The 13,604-nt window shown below is 55.6% G+C and overlaps 5 protein-coding genes across 5 annotated transcripts; 3 read left to right on the top strand and 2 right to left on the bottom strand.

Moving 5' to 3' along the window:
- Positions 1–289: 289 nt before the first annotated feature.
- Positions 290–1,173, top strand: J7T55_010738 (uncharacterized protein; the record flags this gene model as incomplete). Its single annotated transcript, XM_053130838.1, has 2 exons — positions 290–336; positions 468–1,173. 2 exons carry the CDS (start codon positions 290–292, stop codon positions 1,171–1,173), a joined length of 753 nt encoding a protein of 250 aa, XP_052991019.1.
- A 907-nt stretch (positions 1,174–2,080) lies between these two features.
- On the bottom strand, positions 2,081–4,831 carry J7T55_010737 (uncharacterized protein; the record flags this gene model as incomplete). The annotated part of the gene is made up of 1 exon (XM_053130837.1): positions 2,081–4,831. The coding sequence occupies one exon, from the start codon at positions 4,829–4,831 to the stop codon at positions 2,081–2,083; it is 2,751 nt and encodes a 916-aa protein (XP_052991018.1).
- A 609-nt stretch (positions 4,832–5,440) lies between these two features.
- On the top strand, positions 5,441–6,648 carry J7T55_010736 (DNA repair protein rhp51; the record flags this gene model as incomplete). The annotated part of the gene is made up of 3 exons (XM_053130836.1): positions 5,441–5,556; positions 5,605–5,744; positions 5,831–6,648. The coding sequence occupies 3 exons, from the start codon at positions 5,441–5,443 to the stop codon at positions 6,646–6,648; spliced, it is 1,074 nt and encodes a 357-aa protein (XP_052991017.1).
- Positions 6,649–8,545: 1,897 nt separating this feature from the next.
- Positions 8,546–11,830, bottom strand: J7T55_010735 (uncharacterized protein; the record flags this gene model as incomplete). The annotated part of the gene is made up of 4 exons (XM_053130835.1): positions 8,546–9,591; positions 9,661–10,967; positions 11,020–11,062; positions 11,758–11,830. 4 exons carry the CDS (start codon positions 11,828–11,830, stop codon positions 8,546–8,548), a joined length of 2,469 nt encoding a protein of 822 aa, XP_052991016.1.
- Positions 11,831–12,896: 1,066 nt separating this feature from the next.
- J7T55_010734 (uncharacterized protein) lies at positions 12,897–13,178 on the top strand (the record flags this gene model as incomplete). The annotated part of the gene is made up of 1 exon (XM_053130834.1): positions 12,897–13,178. The coding sequence occupies one exon, from the start codon at positions 12,897–12,899 to the stop codon at positions 13,176–13,178; it is 282 nt and encodes a 93-aa protein (XP_052991015.1).
- Positions 13,179–13,604: the final 426 nt, after the last annotated feature.

Genomic DNA, 13,604 nt, shown 5'->3' with positions numbered 1-13,604 from the left:
GATCGAGACGGAGTTCCAGTTGCAGTTCTAGGAGCACAGGAGGGTTACTGGTACTGATGTTGGTGTTGGCGTTGGCAGTGGCAGTGGCAGTGGCAAGATTCGATATTCGCCTGGGGTTGGAATGGGACCCTGGGGTATCTATCTGCCTGTCTGTGGCTTCCAAGGCATGCAGACTATACACACGACACAGGCATAGAGGTGGATGGAACGGTGGCCCAGCCTTCGGATGGGACAGTCGGAGCTGAGGGTTGAAGAGGGCGAGACGGACAGAGAATCCACATTAGACGAGATGCTGCAGATTGGGGGCAAGAAACAAAAGACAGGTGGACGCAAAAGGTGAGGCCGGGAGGTCGGAGGGTAGATGGCCTGGATGTTGGGACGATCGACGAATAGCCTTTTCTCAGAATAGCAGCCCGCGGGAGGGAGGAGGCAGAGGCGCTCACTCAACTCGACTAACTGCCAACCAGCATCCAGCGTCCGGCAGCCAGCAGCGTCCAGCATCTAGCAGCAAGCAGCAAGCAGCAGCCAGACAAACGGTCGACCAGCCCTGCCAGCCCCAGCCCCAGTTTAGCCCAGCCCACCCAGCCCGTGTTGGATGGAGAGGGCCTGCAGCCTGTAGCCTATAGCCTGTACCTAGCCTGTAACCTGGGCCCCCAGCAGCCAGTCGCCTGCCAGACAGAGGCCAACCCCAACCTCCAACCTCCAAGCTGGGCGAGGGGCCCACAGAGGGGGAGACCGTGCCACCCCAGTCCACCCGACTCGCTTGCCGCACAGGGCAGGCGGTGGTCCGTATGGCCCACGTTTTTCCCTTCACCAGCAGGGATTGAAACGCCCGCGCTGCCGCGGTGCCTGGGGCCCTGGGAGCTTACCCCCCGGGCGCCCCCACAGGAGGTGCCCACCACCCTACTCCCACCCGCCCGTCTGCCGCCCACGCAGCCCACGTCGACGCCAACCAGCAGCAGCAGCAGCAGCAGCAGCAGTGCTCACCTCACCTCACCTCAGGGCTGGCTCACTAAGGCACGCGGTACACGGCACGCGGCACGCGGCACTGGGGCAGCTCTGACTCTCTCTCTCTCTCTCTCTATCTCTTTGACGGCCGCATGCGGCGTGGGTGCTACACCTGCAGGAGCAGCTGCAGGAGCCGCAGGGGAGCAGGATGAGGATGAGGATTAGGATGACGAGGCTGACCCAAGACTATGACCACTGGCCACCGACCAGCCAGACTGGCCCAGTGCAGGCGGCCGTTGTGTGCCCGTCTTGTTTCACTCCCTGGCGGACATGGGAGTAAAAATAGATGGTCTATCACAACAATAACAATAGCAATAACAATGTCAACAGTAATAATAGTCGTCGTGGTAGTAGTAGTAAGTAGAAGAAGAAGAAGATATTCCCTCGACCCACCCGTCATCACTGTTGTTTCATATATCAGCTCATCCGAGCCGGCCGCTCTTCGCCTCCCCCGTCCATCATGATCTGTCTGCTGTATCTGTGTCTGCATGTTCCTAACCCACCGGCCGTCATTAGTGGGGCCCGGCCTAGCCCAGCTCCGTTCCGTGCATCCCGCTGCCGCCCCCGGATCTTCGCCAGGGGTTCGTCGGTTGGTTCGACTTCCCTACGGTCCACTGCTTCAAACCCTCGGCTGGCCTGCGCAGCTCCGACTGTAAATAAATAAATTGGTTTGTGATTCACACACAAGTGGGAGTCTGAGTCATAGAGGAGATAACACCCATTATCTAGGCCCAAGAAACAGCATACAGATTACGGCATTGCCGACCAAGATCTCATGTTTCAGGCGGGGTGCTCATATTAGACGATAATTCCACGCAGTCCTTCCGTTCACCGCTTCGAGTGGACTTCAGAGAACAAGACACAAATTGTAATGCATCGGCCAGCGTCGGCTGGGCTCAATATTGAGTTGGATCGCTACCTTAGTAGATCCCTGAACGCCCAGACTTCCTGGACCCGTCTCCCCAGCGCCATACCAGAGGCGACCATGAGTTATAGTACATGTAAACCGCTGACCACTCAGCTTTTTTTTTTTTGAATGACCCAAGCAAGGCAGACAACATTGTCCTCAATCTCAATCATCTTCAATATCGTCATCGCTCAGTACCAGCTTATTCTGCAGGCTACTGATCATCGACCCCTCACCCTCTTCGCTCCGCGATTTTATCGCTGGCACTCGCTTCTTCCTTGGTGATGCCTCTTCCGTAGGCTTATCCGTCGCCCATGACTCTCCCGCTGGCGCTGCACTTTCGTCTAACTCGGCATCCGACTCTGCGTCCGCCGGCGGCCCAATCCCCTGAAACGATACCACTTTATCGAGATCGCGCACGCCCATCGAGTACAACGACGTCCGGCGGGAGCGCATAATATGTGCCATGTAGGGCAGCCTCTCCAAGACCATCTCTTTCCGTGCCGAATTGCCCAGTGACAGGAGTGTCGAGTTTTCTGGCTCCTGTGCTTCAGCCTCAGCTTTCGCTGGTTTCGGTCTGGTCGCGTACTTCATCTCTGACCGGTTGCCCACCCAGTCACCCACGCTACCACCCTTGGTCTTGCGAAAAGCAGACGCACCAGTGCTGAAATTGGAGCTCCCGTTCTGGGCGGCTGCGGACGCCGGGTTCTCGCTTTCCCCCTTGAGCATCTTGGTAGCCCACAGGTCTACCAGGCCCTCCACTTCCTCCTTTGTTCGCCACAACTTGATGCTCGTCGGGTAGTACATCTTGAAAGCATCACCGCCTCTGCCGGAAGTAGCGCTCTTTCGTTTGACCGGGCATGGTAGAGAGAACAGGAGCCCACGGACAGCTACTTCGAAGGCCATCTCATCCTGTCGGAGAATGTGGCTACCTTGGTCCTTTCCCATGTTGGAAAACCCTTTGCCGCCAAAGAAGATGTCCCAGGACGGGTTGAGAAGATCGCTCTCGGACAGATAGTCAATGCAATCATTTACGTAGTCTATTGATGAGTTTGGGTCGGAGGAGCCGGTTCGTTCGCATGACAAGGCGTAGTTTTCATGCAATGCCGAGATGAAGGTTGAGGTGTCTGTTCCCGTCTCGTCAATCAGCGTCCCGACCGCTATCTGCGATCGCTTGGGTCGTGAGAATTGCCTCAGGTGCGGCGGCATCTGCTCTGCCGCCTCTTCTTCCGATCCAGGTGGGTACGGCTGTTCGTCCCTCTTGTTGTACACAACTTTGCCGACGGCGTGGAAGATTCCCAGGCTCGCCTCCCTCTGCGAGATGAGCTCCAAGCTCCCTTGTTCTCCTTTTGTCAATACTTGGTCCTTACTGGCCTTTTTCGACTTGGTGAACACGACCTTGGATCCCCAGTCCGCGTCGTCGTCACCCTTCAAGCAGAGGAATTCAAGCGACGAGATCGCACTCCTGACATCGCCAATTTCGGCTAAACGCTTCAGCACTAATGGGCCGGGGGTTCTCCGTCGTCCAGAGATACGGGCTTCTTTCTTCACAATCAACTCCAGTGCCTTGACTAAAAGAGTCGGTGCGACATCGTTGTACTCGATGACCCCAGTGCCGGGGTGCCGGAGGATCTCAGGCCCGAGCAAACGGTGTGCAGTGAAGCTATCAGCAGAGGCCGAGGTGGTCGTCAGCAGCGTCTCCGATATGATCATCACAATCGGGATTATTGGTTCGGAAAGCCCTTGTTGCCCGAAAGCCGCCAATGAGGGCGTGCTGTTGACCAGGCACTGCATCACTGTTCTTCGAAAAGATGTCAAGGCACTCCCCGAGCGCATGAAGGTGTTGGGGAACTCTTCAATAAGGATGACCCTCTTTTGATCTACATCTTGTGGTCCCTGTGATATTGCCCCTGCGGTCTTGCCTGTGCTAGGGGCAGAATTGTCGTCATCGTCCAAATCCAGCTGGCCGAACTTGCCCCCACGTCCCATAAACTCTTCAAACTGAGCCGAAGCAGACTGAAAGCCTTGAGTAGTGCCTGTAGACCCTGTAGGATTCCTCCACTCCAGGATCTCGAAGCCAACTTCCTTTGCTAGTAGTTGCAAGGTGGTAGTCTTTCCTGTGCCGGCCGAGCCTTTGAGTACGAGCAGCCGTTGGCGCATGCGACCGCTCAGCACATCTTCAAGCCATTTGCGTACATCAGCTACCTTCTTCTTGTGCACGACAAGCTCGTCCAGGTTCAAGGGGCCAAATCGTTCCGACCATGGCCTTCTGTCTTCGCCTTCGCCTGACGAAGCTGAGTTTAGGCGTGGAGTTTTCATGAACCTCTGACTGGCAACACCACTGATGCTGGAAGATGTTGCGGAGTCAAAAGCATCCCCGGTCCTCTTGTGAGCCTTCTTCCCGACCAAGCTTGACCCAACAGCTCTGTGTGCTCCTATCTCTTCATCGTCGGAAAGCGGGTCACTTAGGATATCCAATGCTTGGGCCTCGGTCTTTTTCGGAACGCCGTTGGACCTGCCTTCTGTCATAGCCTTCTGGCTCTGCTTGGAAAACAGTGTCCGGATATTCGCTGATTTCCCTTTCTCCTCGATCTGCTTCTTGTTCTTCGCTGGGCTCTTGCCCGAGCTTTTCGCCGCTGCGGCGCTATTTGGGCGGGTGCGGCTCCCATTGCCTTCGGCTGGAGCTGCAGTCACGGCAGCACGGGTTGAGCGGGTGGATTTTCGTACGGGACTCGGTGACTGTGATAGAGGCTCGTCGTTGTCGGCGTTGGAGGACTTGGCGGGGGAAGAGAAGTAGAAGTTGAGACTGTTCTTCTTGGGCGTCGTGGTGGGCGTGGGCTGTGGTCTCTCTTCCTCATCGTCCTCTTCGTCGGCGACCAGATTCCGCCTGCGGCGCTTTGCAGGCGGCGGTGCCATTGTCCACTCGGGGGCGTACCAGCATCTGTCGTAAATTCGCTGCGAGGGCTTCTCATATAAGGCTGTAGAAATGAGGCGTGCCTGGTGGGGTGTCTACCAGCCGGCAAAGGCCAATTGACTGTCTGAAGATACTGGCAAAGCTTAGAGTCGCCCTTGTTCACGCGGGAAGAGCATGTTTACGGGATGACGATGATATGGAGCACTTTTGTATGGGGACGAGAGATCTGGACGGGTCCTCGAGGTCCCCACCAGCCAGCTGGGCTTACATTATTGCAGGTTCGTTGGCTTGCATGTGCAGGGGTCCTGAGCTTCCGCATGGACCGATCGATGGGCGGTAGCTCCTGCCTGGACCTGCTGTTGCCTGCGCAGCGCAGCGCATGTGACCTGGCGCCTACCCGTTCCCTCGGACCCTCTTTCCTATCGTTGTGAGGTCGCGTCGCGCTTTGCCTCCGTCGCGTCAACAATTGGAATCTTTACAACTTCGCCACCAAGACTTCCTCTGCAAAACACATAACACATCAATTCCAAACTGTGACTGCAAATTTTCATTCTGACTCGAGTCCCTCAATTTCTCACCTTGCAATTTCTGCCCCACACATTACCGCAAAAATGACCCAAACAGAGGAGGAGTATGACGAGGCACAGGCGGGCGATGAGAGCATGACCGGCCCTGGGGCGCCCACCCCGCTGGCAGCTCTTGAGGCGAGTCTTCACGGCTACTTCATGTGCCATAGAGCCTGTTCCTAACGACACTTATGTAAATAGGGTCTCAGCGGTCTCACCAAGCGCGACATTCAGCTCATCGTAGATGGAGGCTACAACACGGTCGAGTCTGTGGCTTACACACCACGGAGGAACCTTGAGCAGATCAAGGGCATCTCGGAGCAGAAGGCAAACAAAATCCTCCAAGAAGGTATTCATTCGCATCTCCTAAGTCATCACAATAATGTCTGGCCATTTTTCAAGCATCCGTTCACACCCACTCACTTGCTCTCACAGCATCGAAACTCGTTCCCATGGGGTTCACAACCGCCACAGAGATGCACCAACGCCGCAGCGAGCTGATATCCATCACCACCGGCTCCAAGAACCTCGACACTCTACTTGCCGGTGGTATTGAGACTGGCAGTGTAACCGAGATTTTTGGCGAGTTCCGTACTGGTAAATCTCAAATCTGTCACACCCTGGCCGTCACTTGCCAGCTGCCCTTCGACATGGGTGGTGGCGAGGGCAAGTGTCTCTACATCGACACCGAGGGAACCTTCAGACCTGTGCGTCTGCTGTCCGTTGCCAACCGTTATGGCTTATCCGGCGAGGAGGTGCTTGACAATGTCGCATATGCACGAGCCTACAACTCCGACCACCAGCTGCAGCTCCTCAACCAGGCTGCGGCCATGATGTGCGAGACCAGGTTCTCTCTTCTGGTAGTCGACTCAGCCACGTCCCTGTACCGAACCGATTTCCTAGGCCGAGGGGAGCTCAGCAGTCGGCAGACACATCTTGCCAAGTTCATGCGCACGCTGCAACGACTTGCAGATGAATTCGGCATTGCCGTCGTCATCACAAACCAGGTTGTTGCTCAGGTAGATGGTGGCCCCTCTGCCATGTTCAATCCAGACCCCAAGAAGCCGATCGGCGGCAATATCATCGCCCACGCTTCCACAACCCGTCTCAGTCTGAAGAAGGGCCGCGGCGAGACTCGTATTGCGAAAATCTACGACAGCCCTTGTCTTCCAGAAGCCGACTGCCTGTTCGCCATCCAAGAGGATGGTATCGGCGACCCGTCTCCCAAGGATGCAGAGAAGATGGACAGGTAGTCTGGTGATTGGCACTTTGGGAACGTTGCATGAATTGCCTCCACATTTAGAGTAGATTAGAGTGCTCTGGAGATGGAGAGCATCGTTGAATGAGGCAGGCTGGTGAGGAGCCGAGGCACGGAGTGAGGAGCATTACAGCACTCATTGTCTGAAAATCTTCCTGGCTTATTGGGTTACGTGGCATGGTAGCTAGGCGTTGTCGACTTTTGGCTTTGGGAACTTTCGTATCACATTACTTTATTTCACTTTCTGGTAGACAAAGACGCAGGTGAGCGTGTTGCAATCAAAGACCTGGTTCATGACCAGAGCATCTTCTCTTTCAGGCCAGACGGAGTGTCCAGAGAGCCTCTCTTGACTGAGGATGGACCCAATGCTTACAGCGAAGCTTAAAAAGGTGTGGTTGATTATTTTGCATCAACTGAGGATCATATTGAGCATCATAGAACAGTAAGTACGATAGGGAGACGGACATGCCTCGTCACAGGACCTACGCCTGCGATCTTTGGATTTACCGATACATACTACGTGCTTAGTAGGTATGCTGCACGAAAAGTTGATTCAGATAATTGCTATTTGCTCTACCTATAATCGACTCCGGAATCAATATGCATCCAAGAGCATTGCCCAGAGAAACACATTCCTTTCTCACCTTCCTCGATAACAACTGCGCTCAGCGGAAGAAAAAGAGAAAAAGATCGACAGGCACTACCATTGCAGGAAATAGGGCCCTTTCACTCCAAACCGAAATTCGCAGACACCACCGTGACCCGAGACCATCCGCGCCCGGCGCAGCCCGGAGATCACAGCGTATAGCCTCGTCCCGTACCGCAGCGAGGACCCGAGTTTTGGTAGCAAAAACTTCGGGGGTGTGAGATAGAGACCTCTTTTCAATGCTTAAGACATTATACCTTATATATATTTCGACAACTAGTACTTAGCTGTTCTTGCAGGCCAGCATTAAAGCCCGCTAGTCATTCATCGGCGGGTTGCGTTCTCTATTTGCGTATAGTGTCAGAAGGGACAATCCAAGATTTCAGGTCTGCTGGCTACAGAGATAAGTACGTGATCCGTTCGCTCGCTTCGCCTCGACTTATCTGCCGCTCGCCGCTCATCCGGAGCTGCCCTCGAATCCCTCTGAGCGGCTTGCCTGCCTCATCCTTCTGTTCATCCCAGTCACACACGGCACAGCACTCGGGACGAACTTGGTCGTTCCTGGGTGGATCAAGAGGAGAATCGCTTCTTCCATTGTGATTTGAGACTAACCTAAGCTACCGATACCTCGAATTTCAGCAAGTACAGAACCCCCGACCGAGTTCGTCTCTGTTTGCAACCGAAACTCCGTCGTGATCAAAAACTCCTGCCCTGTCCTGGTTACGCCCACGCCGATGCCGCTTGAATGACACAAAACGGAAGTGCTATGTAGAACCAGCCATGTATGGATCGGCTGGAAAGCAGAAGATGAAAGCTCGAAGCTCGCAGCCCGCGCCGCACGAGAACTTGGGTGTTCAAAAAAAAGGGGGGGGGGGGAAGAGTGGGAAGGAAATGCTGATCTATATGCCGACGCCGTTGTTGTGCTATGCCCCACAAAGCAAATCGATCCCTCAAATCGGAAGATATCGTCCCTTCGTGTCCTTCCCTTGAACGCTAGAACCAGTTGACTTGCTGTTTCGCTGTCGCTCGTTCGCAGGCCGGCTGAAAGTATGGGGGCGCTTCCTCATGGGTTCGATAGATTGCGGGGGCGTTCAAGTGACGATTTGGACCTCCTTTGCGCCCTGTTGTCAATGAAAAAATTACGTGTGATCCTATACGTTCCACATATTTGCAGTGTAGGAGATTGCCGTGTGTTCCGCAGATGTGATTTGAGGCCAAGGGGTCTCCATTCGGTGTTCATCGAGTACTAGTTCGGAGCATAAAAGCCATTACTCGAGATTACCACATTCTGATCGGCCCGTCCATATTCCAGGCTTTGGTTGTATTGTGTGTAAGCAGGGTTTCGAAACTGACTCATATGAGGGAGCTGTTGAGAGAATGCCGAGTGGGTTGGTGGTGGCCCTGGAAATGATGTTGGGAGTGGAAGCTCCGCTGAAGCCGGGGCTTGTAGGCTGCCACCGCCAAGTGGAGCCGAGTAGTTTTGATAATTCCCCATGTGCGGTACTTGTGGAGAATAACCGCTCACCGAGCCGTTTACAGGAGGACTAGCAGGTGCGTAACCTGAGAAGTTCTGTCCTAGAGGCGCGAGGGTGGCAGGGTGGTTGGTTACAGCGTGATGCATGATACTGGCGCGCGGGTACGTTGTCTGTTGCAAGTTAGGCATGTTCTGCGCCCTCCGAGACCAGAAATCGTTTGAATGGTTGTGTTGCGGTGGGTTGTGCAACTGAGAAGGGGAGAAAGGCTGACGGACCGGACTGTGCTGCTGTGAGGCAGTGTTCGAAGGGTCATATCTCTGTTCAGTGACGGCGCCGGTGAGGAGCAGGCTTCCATGCCGCTGGTCGTGTACCCTCGAAGAATCGTGTCGGGGGCGTTGTCTCCGCTGAGTGTCGCTCGGGTCTTCTGGTGGCGCCCGCCGCTCGCCAGCAGCTGAGACATCTCGGTGAAAGCCCTCAACGTGGGGCTGAGAACCTCGAGGATGCATCGCATATTGATGATACATGTCCACGCCGGAAGGGTCTCTCCTCAGAGCCTGTATCGCTCGACGGTATGCGGGCATGCCAAGGTCCGCATCGAATCGGGCGACCTGGTACGTCCTTCGCAGCATGTCCCTACTCGGCGGCGCCGGCTCCGAGTGCAGCTTATCCCGGCAGTACGGACAACTATCGGCATCCTCGAACCACTTGAGGATGCAGTGGTTGCCGAATACGTGCTTGCACTTTGGCAAACGAAGAGGATGCTCGTTGATGCCTTCTGGGCTGGCCACACCGAAGTCGTTGTAACAAATTACGCAGGCTTTTGTTTTATATTAGCTTTTAACGCAAGGCGACGCAAAATCGGAGAAAGGTAGGGTTATTCTCTCACTTCTCTCATTTTCAGGCAAACTCTCGATCTCCACATTCTGCAATGCCTTAATAGCCTTCTGAGACGCAACCCGCTTGTTGGACATCTGGCCACGGAGGAGCTGAGCTTGTCGGACACTGCGGAGGCCGGTATACTGCCAACGTGAGCCGCTCTCATCTAGATCGCTGTCATCGTCCAAGCTAGACCCAGGAGACGCGGCAGTGTCGCTGTTGCCCTCGTTCGATGTCGCACCCGGCCGAGACCTTAGACCGGCGAAAGCAGAAGCTGGAGACGTAAATCCTTCGCGTGAGCCGTACGCCGCCACTGTGGCTCTCCTCGAGGCAGAATCTATAGGCTGGGCCCTGGGATTCGAAGCGGGAGGAGGTAACCTGGCGTGTGGTTGCATGTTCACATCCGGGTGACCAGGCGGGAAGCCGTGGCCGTTTGTGCGTAGCTGAGGGTTATGCGAGGGATGGTTAGGCCTGTTCGCGTCAGTGTCGTGCCCAGAGCTAGCGTTGTTCGGCTCAGATGGAGGCGCAGACGCAGGAGGAAGAGCCCCTCTGGACGCAGATTGCGAGTCGGAGCCCTGAGCATCGACCTCGATGCGTTCTGCCGTAGAGTTCGGGCTGGTGTGAGAGTGCAGGATGTGTTGGAAGTCTCCTGGGCCTTGAGGGACTTGCGGGTTTCGCTGCAAAGGACGAGGTGCTGGTGGGACAAAGGTCACTGGAGAGTATGGCTGGTGAGCCGAGATTGGAGGTAGTGCACTGAACTCTGGGATCTGGTGGTTGAAGGAAGCCTCATAAGTCGAGTCTGCCGGTCGAGGTGGCGTGGCGGTGGTGTTGCTGTGAGGCCAGTGCTGCAGGAAAGATGGCGGGTGAGGGTGGTGGTGAGGATGTAGGAAGGCATCTGAGGACATTGGCGGGAAGTACTGCTGGCTCCAACCTCGGTGCTCCTGCCACATGTTTCGATATTGGTCCCCATGGCGCCAACCAGCCAGTGCTGGGCAACCTCCTCCTACCCGTGGTCCAACATGTTGGTGAGGATCGTGGCGCTGCATTTCATAGTCCATGGCATCCTCATCCATACTATTCCTTGCCGTATGTAAGTGACGGCCGCCGGTGGGGTGCCAGTTGGTGTTGGTGTCGACGACCAGCTCTGGTAATGCAGGTGGACGATAGTGGCCGAGAGACGACGAGGCCAGGACGTCTAGGGGAAACCAGGCCGACTTCGCGAAGGTAGGAGGGCAGCGGTGGTGTTGGTCTTGGTTGTGCTGCTGCTGTTGATGCCGAAGGTGGTTGTCGAGTGGTGGGCCGGCTGCCGGATGCGGCCTAGACACTATGTGAGCATGGGAGAGTTCAGGCAGAGTGCAGAGGCACTCACGAGCTGGTGTGGGGGTGGGCGAGTCTGGTTCGTTCGCCTTTGTCTGGCGTGTTAGTTGCTCAGTGACACCCTCAGGTCTGTAAGTCGCACGCAAGGCCAGAAAGTGAGAGAAAAGAGTGCTGAGGGAAGTCAGGATGGGAATTAAGTAAGAGGAAAGAAAGAGAAAGGGCGGAAGGCGGGAAACGGGGCGTCAGAGTCTCAGATGCAATGCAGTCAGTCCGTCAGTCATGTGTGGAGAGAGGAGGAGGGGTCCATGTGTCGCAGTGCAGAGTGGTGCAGTGCACTGCAGTGCAGTAAAGTGCAGTGAAGCTCAGTTTGGCTCCGTTCCGTTCAGTTCAGTCCAGGTTCCGGCTCAGTTCAGACCACTGCAGACCAAGGACCACACCAGCCCGGCCCAGCCCCAGGCCCAGCCCCAGCAGACAGGATAGGATGGGTAGACCAAGACCAGGGAACGAGGGACGAGGGACGAGGGATGTAAGAGGAGGAGGTGGTGGGAGGAGACCAGGCGCACAGGGATGGAGGTGGAGCGCGGGCTGTTACTGTACGCAGTAAGAGCCGGCGCAGGCAAGGGTCAGGATGACGGACAAGTGAGTAAATGAATTATAAAAAAGAGCCCAGCCAGCCAGCACAGGGCAAGATTCCGGGAGTGACTGGACGAGTGACTGGGCAACTGACTGGGCAACTAACCGACTGACTGACTTGGGACCGTCACTACAAAGACTACGTCCAGTACATTACATCCAGTACCGTACTTGAATGTGGACAGGGGGAGGGGGGCGCGGGGCACATGGCTGGACAGGGACATGGACATGGGAATGGGACGTGGACGTGGTGGGCGTGGACATGGGGGGCAAGGACATGGATATGTGAGACTGAGACGGAGACGGAGTGGCAGTGGATTGGACTGGGTGCTCGCGAGCAATATTAGCAAAACAGAGGATAAGCATACTGTAGACTGCGTGGAAGAAGGGTGGACAGGCAGGCGGGCGGGCAGGCAACCAGGCAGGGTGGGATAAGACGGGACAAGGACCCATACACGCCATAATCCTCCTCCCTTAGCCCTGGGCAGGCTGGCAGGCTGGCAGGCTCGCAGTGTGGGTTGGTTGGTTGTTAGTATGGGTGACCGACAATGGTACAAGAGCTGCACTACTGAACCGTAGCCCAAACACTTGCTACTTCAAAGTTGGCTCGACGCGATGCAATGCGATGCCGCTTGCGTTGCGCTGAACGCTCAACTGCGTTGCTTTGCGTTGCGTCGGTCTGCTCGCCTGTCCGCCCTGCATCGCCCTGCCCTGCATTACACCACCTGTGGGCACCTGTGGGGAGCAGTCGGGCAGTCTGGCAAGTGCCGCTGGCAAAGCAGAAGCGAACCAAAGCAAAGGAAAAGCCCAAAGAAAAGAAAAATAAATAAACAAGGCAATCAAATGCTTGTTGGCTATCCGGGTCTGGTCTGGTCTTATCAGACCCATGGGTCTCACAGCGTGGGGCAAGGGACATGGATGGATTAGAACATGGGCATGAACATGGACATGGATATTGAGCATGGATATGGGGTATGCACACAGTGAAGGGCAAGCACTTATTGCTGCGTCCATGTACGTAGTGTAGTCTATGTAGCAGAGGGCCAGCGCGGCACAGTGAGCTCGTCCGCGTTTGGCTGATTGACTGATTGATTGTCTTGCCAATGAGAGGGAGAAGAGATGCGAGCTTGGGGGTGCCGAGGTAGTGAGATCGGCTGCAGGTCAGAGCAGAGCGGATGGCGTTGGAGTGGGTGGGTGCGCCAACAAAAAGACCACGAGAGGGAGGAGTAAAATTGGACGGAATGCCGAACCATCTGCCTGCTTGCCTGGCGGTAGTAATGAGCCGTGCTGATCGCCATGGGCCATGAGTTGGTGAGCCACCGTCTGGTCGTAGCCGAGTCAGAGCAGATTTGGCCCTTGGCCCATGGGCAAAGTCAGCCGAGTGTTGCGAGCTTCGGCAAGGTTCACTTCCAGGTTTCGGAACTTTTGACACACAGTCAGAATATCATCTCGCGTCTTTTGACCCTCACATTCGGATGCACCCAGACCCTCACCGACACCGAGCTGGCGCTGGACCTGGACCTGGACCCCCTCGCTTCGCACCCAGAGGTTGACGGCCATGTCAGAGGAGTCCCTTGATGGCACAAGAGAAATGCCTTACTGTGCGTATGAGTTTCGTATCGAAAAGCCTCAATTGCCAATACTCCCTGCACGCAATCTGCATTGAAGGAAGGGACTCCCTCCGACCAGGGGGGAAGACAAATCAATTAAATCCCCTGTCTGCTGGACCCCACTTTCCCTGTCGAGGCTAATCTGCCCTTATCTATTGGCTCAGGCTGCAGAAGCGAAGGGATCATCGCCAGGGGTGGTGAGAACGACATCAGACGGAAGGAGAGCTCTTGTCCCTCCAAACAAGGTAGCTGCCATGTACACACACGTACCCGCCGCCATGGAGAGCGTGCCCACAGCACAACGCATACAACACACAACACACAACACAGCACACACACACACAAAACAGTGCACACAACACAACGCGACACAATACAACACACAGTATCCAGC

This window comes from Diaporthe amygdali (genome assembly GCF_026229845.1).
Source record: "Diaporthe amygdali strain CAA958 chromosome Unknown NODE_24_length_778219_cov_64_757418, whole genome shotgun sequence".
Classification (NCBI taxonomy): Eukaryota; Fungi; Ascomycota; class Sordariomycetes; order Diaporthales; family Diaporthaceae; genus Diaporthe; species Diaporthe amygdali.
This window is presented reverse-complemented; position numbering and strand designations above follow the sequence as displayed.